Source organism: Oryzias latipes, chromosome 22, assembly GCF_002234675.1.
Source record: "Oryzias latipes chromosome 22, ASM223467v1".
Lineage (NCBI taxonomy): Eukaryota > Metazoa > Chordata > Actinopteri > Beloniformes > Adrianichthyidae > Oryzias > Oryzias latipes.
Genome location: NC_019880.2, coordinates 2337965 through 2357592, shown reverse-complemented (window position 1 = coordinate 2357592; position 19628 = coordinate 2337965). Strand labels below are relative to the sequence as shown.

The window sequence follows — 19628 nt, the reverse complement described above, 5'->3', positions numbered from 1 at the left end:
TTTTTGTTGCTCAACTTTTGTTGCTTGATAAGGTTAGGTTGGGGGTGTGAGGGGCTGTAAGCTAGCGGGAGGGCGTGTAAACAGATGACGGGAAAGGGAGCTGGACCAACGGTCTCGCCCGCAACTCTGCTGCCCTGCAGAAACTATGAATAAACAAAACGACAAGTTTTTTTAATAATATTTTTCCTCAAAACTGCATCATCCTAAATCTGAAAGAGCACGGGGAACACTTTGAAAATAGATCAGAAGATGATCAGATCTGAACTTTTCCTATTAAAGCTGAAATCTGTTTAATTACAATGAGACACATTTTTTTAACTTGGAAATAAATCCAACACAAAGAAAGAAGAGTTTGTTCAATTCATTTAAACAATCTCTTGTCGTAACATTAGAACTTTACATTTTCTGAAAGAGAAAAACTGGAAAATAAACGGAACTACATGGAGCTGCATTTCCAGAAGAAAATGCAGGGTTGAATGCTGCACTGCTGAATGAAAGCTGAATTTGCCAAAGAAATGGCTGAACTGTCCTGGAAAATCCTGGAATATCTTGAAAACTTAAAGGACCAAAAGTCATAGCAGGAATAAGCTGAAAAATTTGAACATTGTAATAGAATAATGGCCAAAATAGGACAAAATTTGTAGAAGGAGTTAATCATGAAAGCTGAAATTATTGAAAAAAATCACTGAACTGTTGAAAATTGGAAGATGTTGCTGAAATGGCTAAAAGTGCTAGCATTGGAATCAGCATCATCAACTGACTCAAAAAAACACATTGTTTGAGAGTATCATATTGATAAAAGCTACATGTTCTAAGTTGATAGAAAATCCACTTTTTTTTCAAAATGGCGGCTTTCCTATTGATTTTATCTCCATAGCAACCATTTTATGTTTGGGTCGCCTGGGGATGAAGAACAAATCAACGTCAGTTTCAGACAAATCGGAAAAAGTAAACCTTTGGATGTCCTTAGCAACGAAGTTTGTTTGCTAACCACGCCCACATTCCTGATAATAATAATAATGGATTGGATTTATCTGCGCTTTTCCTGACGCTCAAAGCACTTACATTGTGTCCATTATTCCCTCACTCTTCATTCATACTTGGTGATGGTAACTACGGTTGTAGCCACAGCTGCTCTGGGGCAGACTGACAGAGACGTGGCTGCCAGTTTTTGCCTATGGTCCCTCTGACCATCACTGGACATTCCTACACATTTACACTCCAGTGGAGCCACACTGGAGGCAAGGAGGGTGAAGCGTCTTGCCCAAGGACATAATGACAGTTGACTGGGGGGAGTGGGGATTGAACTGCTGACCCTTTGATCATTGGACAACCTGTTCAACCGCCTGAGCCACTGCCGCCCTAATATATCCAGATCCAGTGAATTTCAATATGTTTAGTTCCAGCGATGGATGAAGTTTGCTTCAGATTTTGACATAAAATGGCCACCAAACAGTAGGTTGTTTCGACATCCCATAATGATTTCTGAGCGTATTTTATAGTCCAAAGCCTTGTGATCATTTTAATGTTTGAACGGTGTCTCTAGCTACAAGTATGTTGAAGTTACAATGGTTGAAAGAAACAAAGGTTTGCAAGGATTTTTAATGTATTTCAATGGAGCAAAAATCTTGGAAAATCCTGGAATATCTTGAAAGGTTGAAGGATTTGAAGGACCAAAAGTCATAGCTGAAAGGATTAAGATGAAAGATCTGAACATTGTAATAGTAAAATGGTTAAAATAGGTAAAAAATTAAAGTTTACATTTGCCTCACATTAAGGCACAAAATGGCCACCAAACTGTAGGTTGTGTTGCCATCCCATAATAATTTTTTAACTTATATTGAAGTCCAAAGCCTTGTGATCCTTTTAATATTTGAACGAGGATTCTCCATGTATTTTAATACAGCAAACATTTGGAAAAGTCACAGCTGGAATAATCTGAACATAGTAAGAGTTGAATGGCTAAAATAGGTTGTTAAGTTGCTTTACAGCCTTCAACCAATTAGAACTACATGTAAAAAATAATGTGGCATGTTTTTTACACTAACAGTAAAGTGCATAAACATATTTTTTGTGGAGAAAATGAGTGAGTTGCTAGAGGACAGAAGGTTTGTTTGGGGGTGCTGGTTATTTTTGACATGTTTGTTTGAGGCACTGGATGGTTTAGATCCATGTAACATTGATGAGAAAAGAGAGTTTCAAGGTTCTACTGAGATTTGAACTCAGACTACTGGATTCAGAGTCCAGTGTGCTGCACACTGTGCAGATCAGCGGAGGGATTAGATTACGTTTTTCCATCTGTTTCGGCAGAAAAACGCCAGACAAAACATGCAATGTTGTAAAGTGCAGACATTTATTGTTTTGTTCCACCAGTGGCTGCAAAGGTGCAGGACCTTTCTCTGTGATGAGGAAGAAACAGCCAGAATACGAAGAACCGATTCAACCGCAAGAATAAAAAGAAGCCAGAACCAACCAGAACACTGACGGCCAGGAACCAGGAACCGAACCCAGGCAGGCATAGAAAATACTATCAGAAAGATTAACTAGTGGCAAAAGGCTTCAAAATAAAACAGGAAGTTGTTCAATATCAGCAAAACACGTGTGATTCCATCATACCAATACACAAAATACAATCTAATAAAAAACGTTAAATCTGTTATGAAAATTAAAAAGTCAAAGTTTAAAATGAGATTTTTCTTAGCTAAAAAATACTTTGCTAGTAAACTGGTCACAGTTGGTGCAGAAGAATGACTGTCTGAACAGGGAAACGTGCATCTTCTTCTGATTTATGGCTCTTCTATTCAACAGGAACAGGCGGTAAAACATGTCAGACTCCAGATCCACTCCCCCATAAATGCTGGCAGCAGACAGATGGCTCTCAGCTGCTGAAAACGCACATGTAGGCCCCCTCCTTTAGGGCGAGGCGAGGCTGTCCCTCTCTGCCAAGCATCTTCACCAGGCCTTCAGGCAGCTTCAGGATCCTGCTGAGAGCTCTGGTTTGGGTCCACAAACCTGCTGTCCGAGTGCCGAATGCTCCAACAACGCCATCTCAGGCTTCTTCTGTCTTCAGGTCTCGGTTAAAACCTGCAAACCTGAGATCTGACCACAGAGGAACCAGCAGCTGAAAGTCAGAGCTCAGATTTCGCTAGAAACGAGACGTCAGGCTCATGAGTGAACCTGCTCAACCAGTGGAAGACGGGAAGATGAAAGGGGGGAGAAAGAGCAGCTTGCTTTTGTTCAGTCTGTGACCACAGACTGACCCTGCAGCTCACCTGGAGCTCAGGTGTGCTCAAAGGCACCACGGTGCATCTCCCTTTAAGGTCAGATCCTGCTGACCCAGGGAGGATATCTGAGACTTAAAAGAGGAAGTCCTGCTCCACTGTCATAGTCTGAAGGGCCTCTGATAAGAGTCCAGAGATCTGACAGCGGTCAGGGACGAGATCGTCCATGGAGCCGCTCACCTGGAAGAAGAAAAAAAACACATTTTATGCAACATCTATAACTACAGAGTAGACTTGACTCTGCAGGGTTCCTCCTAAATGTTTTTGTTTCTAAAAAATCCTATAGAACAAGCGGAGTTCATGATTATGAACCAGAAAACAAACTTTTTTTTGAAAAGGAAAAAAAACCCAGCGAAAATATAAACAGAAACAGCGCCCTCTGCCGACGGATGTTTTTAATGCAACACCTCCCTTCACTAAAAAAAATGGTTCATTCTGTTATTTTACCAAATTCTGTGTATCTCAAATGAACGCCAATATTTCTCCAGCATGCAACAGACTCCCCCAATGTCCAGTAACGCCCCCCCCCCCGCTGGGTTATTGGACTGTGTTTTCTTTCAGTGAGATCACGACTTATTGGCAGGAATGTGAGCCCAAACCCTCTCAGTGCCCTCTTTGGAATTTTGACGGGACCACCTTCCCTATCAAAATCTCACCTTTGCTTACTTTTATTTACTCTTCTGATAAATCTCGACATGTGTTATATTACAATTGTTGAAATTCATTACATTTTCTAAAGCTTTAATGGAGAGGGTTGGTGCGGTTTTGTGTGTTTTTTTTTTGTTCGTCCAATTTTTTCTTTTTTTTCTTCTCTTTTATTTATTTATTTTTTAAAGAAGATTGTGCAAAAGTACCTTTACTTTAACTGATATCTGTAATTTGATGGAGATTCTAAAGATTTTCGACATAAAACAAAAATTGGAAAAAAGAAAAAGAAGGCTGCATTAAACATCCAACACCGTCAATTAAAAGATGCTTCTCTAGTTTTTCTGCAGGATGGTACAGAATGTTTCAACAAAATCTAAATCGTCTCCTACCTGCGCTCCAGGTTCACTCTGTCCTCCCATTGGTCAGGAAAGAGCACTGGCTCCTCCCCTTCCAGGCTCGGACTGGACATGGAGGGACTGAATGACTGAATGGACGGAAACATGAAGGACAATAAGGTTTCATTTTTCACATCCTGTTTTATTTGAAATATTTTGACCATAAAACGAAGGAAGTGTAAAACAGCGAAACTTCAAAATAAAAGTCCAAGGATTTATTAATACAAAACACTTTATCTCCATCTCGCCCCACTTGGAGGCTCTAAGTAAAAACTCCAGATCTCAACAGGTCTAGTGGAGTAACCTCTTTTCCTTAATATAAAACACGAAGACTTGACAGGTAACATTTCAGACAGACTAGAATAAAAAATAAAAAAACTTTGCCACCCATTTTCATTCCTTCAGACCTCAGTGACACCTTTTCTTTGTGGTTTAAGACCATTTTCTCCTGAAATGAGGACTGAAGGGTTGAGTGTGGAGTACTCGAGTACTCCACACTCAACCCTGCTTAGCTGCAGAGTACTCGAGTACTCCTTTGACTTGACATGCAGCCATGGAGAGTTTAAGAAATGCTCCTCCAGTTACTCTGAAACCACAATAATGGGTATTTTGAATGGCAGCATTAGAGCGACATTGTTTTAGTTTTATTTAGCTATTAGTTTCTGTTGATGAAATAATTTCTGGTCTGTGTTTAGATTTAATGTCCAAGTCAACTGTGCTGGAGTGAAATTTGATTAACCTCATTATTTTTGAGGTTAATTACACACAAAATCCCATTTGTGTGTGTATGTGTGTAGGGGGGGTGTGGTCTTTTGATTGACACGTGAAGGTCAAATCCTTCACAATATAAGGCTGTTACTGGGCCGCTCTTACCCCTGCAGAGGTGTCATCCGTGTTTCCTGACTTTGGCCACTGCGAGAGTCCATGTCCCTTAGAAAGACCTGTTTCTAAGGGAATCAGGCAGAAACCGGGATCAGCTCTGCAGGTCAAGGGTCACATGACTGATCACATCCTAAAGATCTTTCACACAGGTTGAATGTAAGTCTAACTTGTGAGAAAAAAGCCCCCCGAACAGCCGAAACCTGTCCTCCCCAATCAGTCTATTCTAAGAGATGATTGGTAACCATGGAAACTAACCTGTCTCCTTTGCACATCCTGCTGTTTCCATATAGGGGCAGGCCTGCCCCGCCTCTCCATTCTCCTCCTCGTTGGCGTAGCTGTCAGAGAACGCATTGTTTCCGTTTGAGTGGTAGACGCCATTTTGTTTTTTTATTTTTACTTTTTTTTGTTGAAAAATCCAACCTTTAGTTTCCAAACAGAAACTTTGCAGCTGAAATTGGAGTCAAGAATCACGTAAAAACTGCTAAATCTATTTGATACAGAGCAACAAATTTAAAATCGGATTCCACTTTTGACTCCTTGTTTATATGAAAACATATTCTAATAATAAAAAAATGTAGATTTAAAGGTGAAACATTTTTCAGTCCCGTCCCGGACTGAAAGACCAGATCGTTTGCTACAATTCTTCGTTCTTTCTCCGCCTTTGAGAGAAAATTTGAGCACAAACTCAAAAACTCCCCAACATTTGCATGCACCTAGTACCCGCTGAAAATGAGACCCCTCCCCACCTAAAAAAGATGACATCACAGCTGGAGAATCCAAAAAAAGATGAAAGGGGCCAAAATCTCTTATGAGAATTTAAGAAATTAGTTTTAAATGAGGTTTCGTTGACCTTTGATCTCCAGAGAAGGCCACCATCTTGGATTTTCGAATTAAAAGAAAAAAAAAAATCAGCTAAAAATTTAAACTCCTTTTAGGGATTTCAATCTATCATCTCCTAACTCCTCAAGCATCATCGGAAAAGCTACTTGGGAAAAAAAATGTGGACTTAGAAGTTGTAGATTTTGAACGCCGTTACCATGGCGAGTTCACAAAAGTGGCGTTTCCCCGTGGCTGGAACATTTTTTTCAACGTAATATTGTGAAAATGTAATTCATGAATCATTGGCTCAAGCTGATTTCACATACAATATGAATATATTGGGAATGTGGGCGTGGGTAAAAAGAAACCCTCCGTTGCCAAGGAAATCCAAAAGTTTACTTTTGACGATTCCTCTAAAAATTACGTCGACCTGTTCATCACCCCCAGACGACCAAAGACTGAATGGTTGCTATGGAGATAGAACCAACAGCAAAGCAACCATTTTGAAAAATGCTACTCTATGCTGCCATGGTCCGGGATGACCTGACGTGAACTTCTGCTGCTTCCACTTCCTGTTTACCTGACTTTGACGGCTCTCTGCTGACGTGAGTTCTGGCGGTGAGGAATGCTGCGGCGGGGTTTCAGGTCGGCGAGTCTCTGCCTCATCCTGATGGTCATCTCCGGACTCAAACGCCACACAAAGATGCAGCTGCGCACACACAAACGCGCAGACGGGTGAGGACGTCTGCTGCGGTCGGAGGAAGCAGAGCCGTTCACCTGCGTCCGTACCTGTCTCCTGAAACGGTGATCAGGTGCTTGCAGTCGCCGCTGAACTTCAGCCCAGTTATGATCTCTGAAACAGAATCCTACGTTAACACAAGCACGAGCGCAGGACACACAGACGCACAACAGCAACACACCCGAGTGTCCAAACATGGTGGCCACACACTCTCCTGAGAAGAAGTCAAAGATGCTGATGTTCTTGTCTGAACAGGAGGTGGCGATGTAGAGTCCTGACGGGTCTATGTGCACCTGACAAGGTAAAGGGGAGGAGCCTGTGAGCTGATATGTCACAGAAGGATTGCCGTAACAGACCATTTCAAACTTTATTTAAAAAGTACTTTTCATACAGAAACAGCAAAGAGTGCATTACAGGATAACAGTAACAAAAGACACAAGATGGATCCACACTTCATTCCCATAAACATAAACATAAACATTGTTCATCAGACAAAAAAATAATCAAGAATAACAATAAACTGAATATAAAACTTAAAATGTACCTTAATGATGCTGCCATTACGTCCTTGAGAGCCTTTGTAAAACGTCTTTTCTTTCCCAGTGCTGATGTCAAAGACCCTGCAGGACGGATGACAAACAGTTCATCATCATCACCACCTCTGTCATCCTTATCTTCATCAGCAGCAACAGTTTAAATCAGCTCCTGGTGGTGATCCAGCATCTTCTCACTGTTCCGCCTTTATTTAAATTTCTAGAAGATCTGGTACCTGAGCCAAATTGGACCGAACCCACTCTGACCCGGCATCAAAGCAAACACCGGCCTCCAACTGTCCCGTCAGAAACCCGTCGTCGCCATGGAAGCCGAACAGTAGTAAACGCTCAAAAAAGCAAGCATCAAAAACGTGGAGGAACCTTTCTGTACTGAACTGCGACAGACTGCAGACGCTTTCAAGAAGAATACACTTTCTGCACCCTCCAATCATACCATGTCATTCATCTACGGTTGCCATAGTTACATGAAATAACTGAGCTAGTGTTAAAAGCCATCTAGACTGTGGAAACAGGCTCCTTAGAAATAAGTCAAAATTTTAACCTCATTGGCAGATTTCCTTTAAATAAACAAAAAATACATCAATAGGGTTAGAAAAATGAATTTTTGTTTTCTCAAACTAAGATTATTTTGCCTTTGAATAACTTTCTTGACCGGATTGTTTTTGGTACAAGACAGATTTAAAGAGAATTTTTAGGTATTTTTACTTTCTTACAGTTATTGCAGTGTCTGCAGTGTGGGTTTATGAACTAATTAAAGTTAGTTTTGTTTTTAACCCTGGTGTCTGCTGTTTTTTCCCTTAAAATTTTTCTCTTATCTATTCTATCTAATCTATCTTATCCGTCCGTCCGTATTGGGCGATGATTTGCTTCTACCCAAATCAAACCCCAAAAATGTCTAATTACCTTTAAAACCCCAGAAGCTTCAGGCTCTACTTGACGTTTCCACAGTTACCTTCATACATTTTAGAAAGATCCGTCAGCAGGAATAATCATGAGGGGTAAGTTAGTTTGTGCTCTATGTAGTCACAGTTTACACCCTGCAGAGTGTCTTGACCATGATCCTCTGCTGCTCTGTTACCATGGTGAGCCTCAGAGCATGTGTGACGTCATCCTTAGAAAACGGTTTACATTCCTCTCCAATCAAGTGAGTTCTATTCAATCGCCATTTTTTTGCGATACAGATACCGCCATGTAGGAACCAGATGTCATCAGTTTGATTGGTCTGAGTCAACGTTTCTATGCCAACCACTCTCACCAATCAGGAGTGAGCTTGTGGGAAGTCCACACCCCTACAACCCGAAAGTGGGCTACACAAAATCTGTCAAATATTTGCCTCAGTCCTGGTCTCGTATACAGTCAGTGGGTGTGTCTACATACCGGATGCTGCGGTCCTTACAACCCACAGCTGCGCACTTCCTGTTTGGCTCAACTTCCATGTCGTTTAAGGTCGTTTTACTGACAACGCAGTGTTTCCGTGTGAACTCCAGACCCTCGCGTGCCTGAGGACGACAACAAAACAGGATTGATGCTTGACGATGACTGATGTGAAGTCATCAATTCTACCCAACGTAATGACTCCATGATAAACTCTTGTGTTTTTGGTTTATTATATTGACTTCTTGGTACATATTCATATGTTAGATTGAGTGCACACATCAATATCATGAAGTTCTATTCTGCAGACATTTTCTGTCGTTCTTCAGAAAGTAAAACGTACTGTATAGTTAAAATACTGAAGCTCGTTAGACCGTACCATCTGGCTGTATGCTGGAGGGGGATTCTTTATTGTTGTGTTGCCATTTGGTTGTCTTTATTCAGCTCTATGTGTTTCAAATGGATCCATCAACCCATGTATAAACCCTTTAATGTCTCTGTTTGTTAGATCAGTTGATGATAGATCAGTAACATTCTGATTTGTTCCAATTTTTAGAGCACTGGTGTTCTGTTGAGTGCTTTTATGGGCGGAGGGTTTCAGTTCAGCCGAGCTTTTATTTGTGCTTTTGGGGGTTAAAATAAAACTCTTTTCTATTAAACATCTTTGTGTCCTCCTTCCTTTCTGCTTGGTCCCTGATATGCTCCTCAAAGTTCCTCAGGAGCTCCTCTTACCTGCTGCGCCATGTAGAAGCAAATGTTCTTATCAGCGCCACAGCTGATCATCCACACCTTCCCCTCATTGGCTGCAGAACCAAAAGAGGGGGAGGAGTTACAGAAGAAACAGGCAAACAGCATAGAAGCCAAAAGCCAGAGCAACAAACCGGCAAATCTGACGGCGTTGATGGAGGACGAGTGGTCCTGCAGAGTCTGGACCAGACTGTAGTCTCGGCCCGCATCCAGGATGTGGATCAGGCGGTCCCGACTGGCTGTGGCTAACAGCTGCAATCCTGAGGAGAAAACATGAAAACCGAACCGTTCCCTGAGTAGAGGCTTCATCAAAGTAAAAAGATCTCCTAAAAACGGTAACATGAAAGATGTTCCTGTATTGACCTGTAAAAGACTGCAGTAGGCTTAGTCCTCTATATCATTTCTATAGCTACCATGGTTACAGTTAGAGATATTGTACTGGTACCGACGCATACAGGACTAACCGAGACTCTATAAAACGTGCTTTGTGCCAATGACTTTCCTTCTTTTCAATTTTGATGTACAAATCCAGCCAATCATTTGACCTGTCCAGCCATTGTGGGCGGGCGCATTTAAGAATACGTGAGATCCTGAGGGTGGGAGGAGCCTCAGTCAAAATGCCAAAGTGAAACCAAGAGATTCTCATTCATCCACTTGATGGATCAGAGTGACGTGTGCAAAGCTCTGAAAAAAGGCTGCCGTCGTGGTGACATGGACAAGAACAAGAACAAGAAGACGGCTGGATCCAAATGCAGCAGGTTCATTAGCTCAGCTAAAAGTCCACAAAGTCAAATCAGGCAGGAGTCAATACCAGGCAGGAGATCATCAGAGGAGAGTGGGGGTAGTCAGGATCCAGGCACGAGTTGGGGCAGTCGGCAGGCAAACTGAGACAGATACAGGGTCGGGAAACAGAAGATCAGGTCCAAATATAATGCTCGGTAATGAAGACAGAGTGGCACAAACAATACTTTGCACTGAGCTTGAGAAGTATGCTGTGGTTGTTGAATGAATGAGAATCAGGTGTGTGGCATCCAGGTAGTGTGCACTGGGGTTTGCTGAGAGCTGTAGTGTGGTTAGAACTCTGGAAACAGTTTCAGCCGGTGACCAGAGGGGGAGACAGAGCTCTTACTTCTGACAGCGGCGAGCGGGGACGCATGTGTTTACATGTGCGATTTTGACCTACAATGCAGACTGGCAGAAAAATGGAAAGAAAACACGGTAACACATGCAGGCGGCCTCCTTTACCTTGTCACGCGGTTTCATCACACTTGAACATTTATGAAGCACTGGCTCGAGGACCGTTTAGGCACCAGAACCGTTTTATAAGTATTGGTTTGGCACAGGTACTGTATAAAATCCAAACACTTCCCTTCCTTGGTTACAGCTAACTTACAGGGACTAAACCGGCTTGTGTGAAAGGTGCTGTAGTGGTGCCCTGATGATCCAACCATGGGTTAAAGCTAGTTTTGTTTTTAGTAGAACTGTTCCTTATGGTAAATGGTGTATACTTATATAGCGCTTTCTACCTTCTTTCGAAGGCCCAAAGCTCTTTACAGACACAGTCCCATTCACCCATGGACACATACAGTCATACACTGATGGCGGCTCCGCTGCCGAACACTGGCGCCAACCTCCCCCTCCCACCAGAGGCAAGTTGGGGTTCAGTGTCTTAACCAAGGACACTTCAACACATCGGCGTGCAAGCTGGGAATCGAACCTGAAATGTTACGACCATGAGTCGACCGCCCCACTGCTACACTACGGCATCTGGAAAAGATCTTTCACAAGTGCGAGTGAGTCCTCGTTCCTCACCTGTATCAGGTGTAGAGAACTCCAGGCAGAGGATCTCAGACTCGTGAGCTTTAATGTTAAATATCTCCTCCGTTGTTCTCAGATCGTGGATTCTGAAGAACATTGGAACAAATATCAGAACAATCTCACAAATGCAGATTTAAAATGATAGCATGGCGACTCCCCCCCACCTGAGAATTCCTTTAAAGTCCCCGGAGGCCAGGTGCCGTCCGTCCGGACTGACTCTCAGAGCCCGGATGCCCATCCGGATCTGGTCCGTCTGCTGCCCCTCCGGTGGCCCCGCCTTCTCTGCGTTGCCGCCGGCAGCGGTGATGCTGTCGGCTTCCAGGAGGCTGCTGTCATTGTCGTCCACATAAATGACTTTCTTCAGGTCCTGGGGGGGGGGGGGGGGGGGGGGGGTGTCAGAGGTCAGGGCTCAGACAGGTACAGGTGTGTGCCTGGCATGTGCGGGCGAGCGCTGCCGTACGTGGCTCAGGATGTTCCTGAGGAGGGCGCTGTGTACGTCCGTGTTCCACAGCCGGATGGTGTTGTCCGAGGAGCAGGACAGGAAGGATCCGGGGGGGAGGAGTCTCTCCCCCTCACCTGTTCCACCTGTGGAGACCTGCAGGAAAACATAGCAAAGACTTCCAGAGGTTTGTAGATTTGGAAGAACTTTAGGCTCTTCAGTAAAGCTTTGAGGCCGTCAGATAAAAAACAGGAGAATTTTGCTCACCTCCAGGTTCCACACACTGGAAGAGTGATAGAGGGCCGAGTAGAGCTTCCCCGGCCTGTGAAGCTCCTTGATGTCCCAAACATAAACACTGTGGTCGTTGTAGACACATGACAGCCAGTGATTTGTAGGGTCACAGGTCATAGCTACTGTGTCCGGGCACCGAGACTCTGCTGTGCGGGAAAACAGCTGGCTGAAGAGGAGGAGACGAGAGACTGAGCAAATCACCTTCAGATTGAAGAGCACATGTGGAGGAGGAGTGACTGCTACCACACAGGTGAGTGTTACCTGGGATCAGTCATCTGGGCAATGTCCGTTCTCAGAGAGTGAGGGTGGGGAAAAGGGTAGAGGAAGTTCAGGTTGACGGGGTTGAAGACTTGAACCGTTCCATCGGAGCATCCACAGAAGATGAAATCCTCTGTGACGGACAGACAGGTGGCCTGGGAGGTCTGCAGGTAGATGGACAGAAGCACAGACTGTTGTTAAGGTTGAAAGTCGTTTCATGTGGAAACTGGGCCATCACATGTTCTTACAGGAGAACCTGTACCATCAGAGACGACTTCACAACATTGAGGTTGTCAATATCTGATCCTTCATAACATGAACGATGGAAGAAGAATGTAATTTGTTAAGAAAAGCAAGGTCGCATTTTGACCATGAGGATCCTGTTTTCCAACGGTGTGGAAAATGTTGAAGGTTTAGTCAAGGCGAGCAGGAATAGTGAAAGAGGTTCACTTTGCTGGATCACACATCAGAGACTGACCATCACTTTGCTGAAGAAGAATCCAGCAGATTTCACCATGGAGACGGTCTACATGCATCGCCTCACTGTGGACGGGGTGGAAGTTTCCAGGTGGGCATTTACAGCGAAGACATCATTTCTTTCTAGTTTCTTCAACACGCCAGCAGAGTCCGAGGAAACTACCACTTGTATGTCATAAGTGCACAAAGCATCCAATAGCCTTACGAAGACTTCACGATACACTTGCTACTTGCATGACAATGGTACTACCGTTTTCATGACTTCCTTTGAGGTGGCCATTCAAAGGAGGGCCATACAAGTTCAAAGGAACTGGAACTGGGGGTGAGCTTCTCTCTACGACCTAAACCACACCTGTACAGGTGATGCTTTCGTTCGGTGTTCTTACGTCACGCTCTAGTCATCAGTAAGGTGCGAGTACTGCCTCCTTATTTCGGAGGGTTGCAATAATTAAAAAAATCTGTTCTACACGCCGGCGTCTCACCTCCTTCCCCCTTACTTACCCTCACATGTTGTGTCGTAGAAGTTTTTACTACGACCTGTCGTACGACAGTCCCTACCCACCCATAAAGGCAGCATCACCCAGGGACAAGGAACTGGAAGGAAGAAGTTTGACGGCCATATTGGCGGAAGTTATCTTCAATCAGCAGCAATGTTCCTAATTTGAAGTAAGTAAAGACGTTCTGGAGCAGAAAGTTTGGGTTTGGCGTTAACTACATGAAGATTAGATGCATTTTTTGAATTGGACTGGATTGAAGACAGGCTTGTTCACGGTACCTAGAGTAAGTTTCAAGCTCCGCCTTCATCGTGTATCTGCTGACTTCACGTTTCTCCCAGAAAAACTGAGAGGATGAGACGGGTCTGCAGCAGATCTGTCACTCACCTGCAGCTTCACCCACTTGTCCAGCAGCCGGTCCTTGCTGAACTTACACAGCCGGGCGGACGAGGTGATGCAGAAGGTGGAGGAGGAGTGTTGGTCCCGCCCACACGCTACATCACTGAAGAAGTTGTTCATAAGGTTCTTGAGGCGAGCCGGACGTCCCTCCAGGGGGGCGGTAGACTGATCCTGCAGACACACACTGTCAGTAACACTGTTGCCTCACCAACCGCCGCGTTCTCTGATCGTTGGACCTTGGAGGTCTTGTTGTGGTCCAGGTACCAGAACTTCACGTGACGGTTGCCGGCGGTGACAAAGTAGGAGCTGTCGTCGGAAAAGGAGACGGCCGTCACTTTGCTGGACACCTTGTTGGCTGCCACCAACTGCTTTTTCTGCAAAGCAAAGACGAACAGATGGAGTCAGACCGGCGCCGGTCTGCAGGGCAGAGCTCCGCCCTCCGTTCGTACCTTCCAGTTCCACACGTTCACCATCATGTCCTGCTCGTAGCCCACGCTGACGATGTATTTGCCGTTTGGGGAAAACGCCACGCAGGCGACTCCGAATTTGTGCTCCTGCAGCTCCGACACCTGAAGACGCTCCGACACGTTCCAGACCCGAACCGCCGGCTTGTGACCGCACTGGAGGAGGGGGTGGGGGGAGGGGACCACAATGTAAGACCTCTCCCTTTGATAGAAACCTCATGTGACAAATTACAAACTTTACAGACGTAAACATGAACAGATATTTTAAGTGCATGTTGTGAGTTCTCGGTTGTCATCATAAAAAACAATACTGATAACCCAAGAAATAAAATCTTACTTAAAAAAGTGAGATTTTTTTTTAGTTCTATATTTCCATACATATCAGGCAAACGCTCCAGGTCAAGCAGAGTAAGGACACAAAAATTTCAGAACAGTTTTTATCCATCTGCCATAAACATGTTAAACCTGAATCTCTTCTTATAAATTATACTAGTTTTGGGAGCTTTATTTTTACTATTGTTTCCCGGTTTTTAGCTATTTTGATAAATATTGAAGAACTTTTTATGTAGTTTTATGTATTATTTTAGTATGAAGTTGTTTATGTACGAATTCTGCACTTTTAATGTCATTGTACGTTTGACAATGACAATAAAGATCTATGATGTTCTTACACATAACCACACAGTACAGGTAAAGGTTAGGGGTTCGGTAAAGCTTCCCCCTCCCTCCAGGTTTGCTTTGAAAATTAAATCTGAACAGCTGCTGGGGTTTTTTTTTTTAGATTAAGAATTAAAAACCAACCAGCAAATGTTGATGTTCTATTTTTAGAGAAAAATACGTCATTTTATAGAAAAAAATAAAAATCTGATTAGAATTCAATTCTAACAACTTTATTTGTCTCCATGGGGCAAATCCTTTCAAGGTGCAAACAGTGGCTTATGATGTATTCTCTATAGAATTGTTTAATTTGCATAAAGTGGCTGAGAACGTGAGCTGAACATGACAACTTTAATATTATTGGTGTAAATAAGTCTTTGTGTTTTAGGCAGCAAACGTCTTCAGCCTCGGGAAACCTTTGCACAGAGAATCTCCACATCTCCTGGACGTCACCAGCGGCTCAAACACTCACCTCGCCTGTAGCCACATATTTCCCATCAGGAGAAAACGCCAGCGTGGTGACGGCCTTCCTGAAAACACAGAAACCTGGGTTCTGCACCGTGTTCCTCGTCTCACGCAGAAATGGTTGAACCGTAGCCGGGATTTACCGCCAGAGTCTCACCTGGAGCTGTTAAAGATGTAACCCTGTTCGTTTTTGTGAAGATTCAACAAAACCACGACACACCTGTGAACGCACAAGACGATGGGCGAGGGTCAGAAGGTCAACGCCACAAACTGAGAAGGAAATCCTTACAACCTAACAATCGCACACAGACTAACAAGTGCAGACATAAGTGAGCTGTCACATATGGAGCCCCTAAAGGGACATTTGAGGGAAAAATGTGTTACAGTTAGTGACAGCTGTGTGCACCTGTTAGTAATGGGTTCACATCATCATTTTTTTCTTTCTTCAATTGTTTTTTTTGTCTTCAATGTCACACATCTAGGTGTATGAATTTAGTTCTCCTCATTTGACCAAAGTGTGTCGGAGAACCCAACGTCCTCCGTTAGCACATCTCACCCCGCAGGATAGGCCAACAGTCCAGTTCGAGGGTTGCAGGTGAGCGCACTGTTCCCCACGGCTGTGATGCCCAGAACCTTTTCCAGAACCACCTGCCACAACAAAAAGGTTTTTAGAAAAATTCTTCAGCGCGCACGTTCAACCAATCAGTGGGAGTCTGCGGAGCAGCAGAGCTGATTCTGGTGGAAGAAGGAGGTTCAGGAGGACAACAGCAACCACTCTGTCATTTCCTGCTCTTTGAGCAAGAGAAGCCCTGAAACGCAGCACAAGCGGACGTTCTCGTGCACAAACTCACGGGAGCAGGTATGAAGGAAGGTCCACCTGAAAGCTGCTTTAGTCTTTTTTTTTCTTTCATTTCTTGTCAGTTGCAGCACGTTTCCTCCTTATCTGTGTTTGCATTGTTGGCATCACTGCCATCTTTTTGTGCCGCGGCGTGTCAGCAGCGTCTGTCACTCTTTGACCTCGTAACATTTCATTCCTGTATTTGTTTCCTGCTTCATAGACTTTCCTAAGAAACGTGAAGCCTGCATGTTCTTCGTTAAAACGCCATGTGATCCTTTGTGGTGTTTATTGACTAAAACTGAAACTACCGTAAGTTCTGCATTTTTGTACCCATCTTCAAATCTGTCTGTGTTCATTTGTGTCAAATGTTGGAGCTTTTTCAGTCTGAATGGTTTCAGGTTGTTCCCAGAATTCCCTGAACTGGACTGAAGGTTGAACTTCAGCTATGATGCTGTTTTTTGGCGGGACCAGCCCTCTGCTTCAGGTCATGAAGACGCCATCGTTGTCTTTAAGACTTCAACCTCGTACCGCATTTTCCGCACTTAAAGCCTTCCATTTTTTCCAAACACTTCAGTGCATCTTCAAATCTGAAGCACCTTATAAATGGATTGGTTCTGTGATTTTGAGAGGCACATGGCACTCACACTAACCCAGCTAACGGAAGTTAGCATCATCACAATGACGCTTGTTTTAGTGATTTCTGTTTTTCTCCGTGTTGCAAACAGGGTTGGGAGTCACGCCACTTTCACAGCGAGCTGGGAAAGATGCGTTCGAGCGACCGCTTCGGATGAAAACGCGACGTAAACGCCCGTTTCAGGCTTCCGCGTTCACACCTCGCTTTGTCTGTCGAACTTTGACCAATCAGGGAGTCGATTTGGTTGTGACGTTTGAATAGCGTCCTTTCAGTACACAGAAATTGCAACTACTTGAAAATGGACCATGAAGGAGATGATGATATTGATAATATCAATATATTGTGTAGATTGTTGTTTTGATGTCATAATTAGGGGTTAGGCTTGTACGAGCTTCCGTTTCCGCCTGTCTCCATTTCAAACATGTTCATCTTTTTGTTAAATAGAGACGCTTTTGAATTCTGACTAGTTATGGACGAGTGTATGAATTTATCTATTGATGTAATATTATTGAAATGAATAAACCAAAATTAACTAACAATTGTGATTTGTCTACGACACTAAGTCTTTCATGGGAATAGAGCTGTGAAAGAAAAAGTCCGGAGCGAGATTTGCACCAAATCTCTTCCGACTGTAGGTACATGCGCTGGTATCATAGTGACAGTCCGGTGTGAACACGACATGCAAAAAAAACATGCTGAGCGACCCACATTCGGCGGCGCACACGGCCAGTGTGAACGTACAGTTATCATGAATCCTCGATCGTGTGGCGTGTCACAAAAACCACCTACCTCTGACTCTTTGTCTGGACGCGCCTGATAGTTTGGTGTGCCTGAAATATGATGCAAGTCTGAGAATAAACTGTTAATTTATTAACCCTTTTGTGCGGACAATCCAACAATTGAAGAATGTTGGTATTTCAATATTTAAAAAATGAGTTGGGATACTATCAGTAGCTAAAAAGACCCAAATGAAGGGCTCATCAGTGCTGGACTGAACCAAACTACACTGAAAAAACAACTGAGCTCCACCGAACCCGACTAAACCAGAACAGACTGAAATGGACTTAAGCCTCTCCTGTGATTGACTCGTAAATAATCCAAGATCTCTGTCCATAACGAAAGAGGAGCACGCTTCAGTAAACATGCAGAGAGCGTGCACATTTCTGTGGAAGTGGTGCGGATTACATTTGTGCTCGTTAAAGATGAGAACATTCCCCTCTGGGTCTTTCTTTCCGTCAAGGTTTAACCTCGTGTTTGTAGATCAGAGCTGCTGGACGACTCCACGAACTGAAGCCGCGAACACGGATGCATCCACATCTGCTGCCTGGTTTCCTGGTGCTTCCATGGCGTGACGTTCATTTATCAGCTCGTGTCAGATTTGAATCACCTCCCACCCACCCCACTGACTGCTCTGAGATCTTTTTCTCTGATAGACAGACTCATGAGTCAGATTTTAAAAGGCTGCACCCCCCTACCCTTCATGAGAACCGATCCAACCTGTAGAACCTGTTGATGCTCCTCCTGATCCAAACTCCGCTGCAGCTCCCTCCTGGCATCCGTCACACTTCCTGGATTTATTTCCTCAGAGCTCGCAGCAGCAGAAGCTCCTGGCTGTCAAAGCTGCACCCGGTTTAGCAAAGATCCACAACTACAGGAACCCGAGGTTCTCGCCTCCCGCCGGACTCTTCAGCCGGTTCTGACAAGATTCCAGCACAGCAGAAGGTCATCCCTTCATCCCAGAACCCCGAGAGAATGTGGACATGTTTGCTCATGAATCATGTTGATGTGTGAAAAGAATCACGGCTTTACAACATCTCCAAATCATGACCCAGCTGGACAAATGTCTCTGATTGGTCCAAGTGGGTCAAGGAGGACCTGAGATGCTGCAGTCCCATGTTCACACTCCAAACCCAACCCCAACCAGAACAGTTCTGTCTGCCCAGGCTCAGCCTCAGCAGCGTTTCTTTTTGGTGGATCCACAAATAAAAAACAACCAGAACCAGAAAGACCAGCAGGTTTCTCCAGAACTCTCAGGTTCTGGACAGTTTTGAACGTTTCGGGATGTTTTTAGACCCAGAAAACACCTAAACTGGAGGGATTTCTAGCAGCTGTTTGACCCCGATCCCAGGAGCAGAGGAGCGCACGCGGCGGTGCGTCCTTGCGCGCTCACCTCGCTGCCTCGCGCGGCCGCACCGACGCCAGTGACGGGGGGCGCAGCCATCGCCGTCTTGGGCTTCGGGGGGGTGGAGCGCAGCAGGTTTATGAAGCGGGTTCCGGTTTTCGCGGGACCCTTCTCCGTCATGACGGCCGCGCGCGCGTCCACAGGTGAGTGGCGCACTGCCTGCTGTCTGATTCAAACGCGGGGTAGGCACGCGAACGTGGGCGGAGACGGTTATGACGTCAGAAGAAGTCCCTCTGTACACGAACGGAGCGAATAACTTTTTGACGTTCGCACGCAAATCCGTGCGCGCGCGCACAAAGAGTTTGTGTAAAAATGCAGACAGATTAGATTTGCCTTTAGAGAAAACAAGAATGAAACTAAGCAGGAAAACCAACAAAAGGAAAACGATTTAAAGAGAAAAACAATCAAATGTGAAAGAAAAACAAACGAAGAAGCTGCTGAACAAACTGCTGAAATACTTTATAAGTAATTTAAGATCCTCTTGGACCAAAATGATGTTTGTTTTTAAACTTGTCCAACATCTGAGCAAACAGACCAGAGCACAAGATTGACACATTTTACAGTTACAGTAGGAGTTTATGAATTTTTCCTACACAAGAGTTGTATATTTGTATAAACCCCTTTTGTATTCCAGGCTAAACTTTATTTATATAAAACATGTTTGTTTACATTTTTTTGTTGGAAAACAAGAAACCAGAAGGAGAGAGAGGGATGTTAGAGATGGGGGAGAGAAAATTGATTAAGGAAGTGTGTGTGTGTGTGTGTGTGTGTGT

The 19628-nt window shown here is 44.2% G+C and overlaps 1 protein-coding gene across 1 annotated transcript; it reads right to left on the bottom strand.

The window, feature by feature from the left end:
* Window positions 1-2331: 2331 nt before the first annotated feature.
* On the bottom strand, window positions 2332-19031 carry LOC101164520 (mitogen-activated protein kinase-binding protein 1). The gene is made up of 23 exons (XM_020713740.2): window positions 18844-19031; window positions 15758-15849; window positions 15359-15421; window positions 15209-15266; window positions 14065-14235; window positions 13852-13989; window positions 13604-13786; window positions 12249-12409; window positions 11964-12153; window positions 11718-11852; window positions 11422-11624; window positions 11252-11343; window positions 9574-9699; window positions 9425-9495; window positions 8696-8817; window positions 7309-7384; window positions 6946-7057; window positions 6815-6878; window positions 6606-6734; window positions 5462-5541; window positions 5198-5271; window positions 4319-4413; window positions 2332-3461 (listed from the first exon to the last, which is right to left on the bottom strand). Exons 1-23 carry the CDS (start codon window positions 18973-18975, stop codon window positions 3458-3460), a joined length of 2571 nt encoding a protein of 856 aa, XP_020569399.1. The 5' UTR covers window positions 18976-19031; the 3' UTR covers window positions 2332-3457.
* Between the last annotated feature and the right edge of the window lie 597 nt (window positions 19032-19628).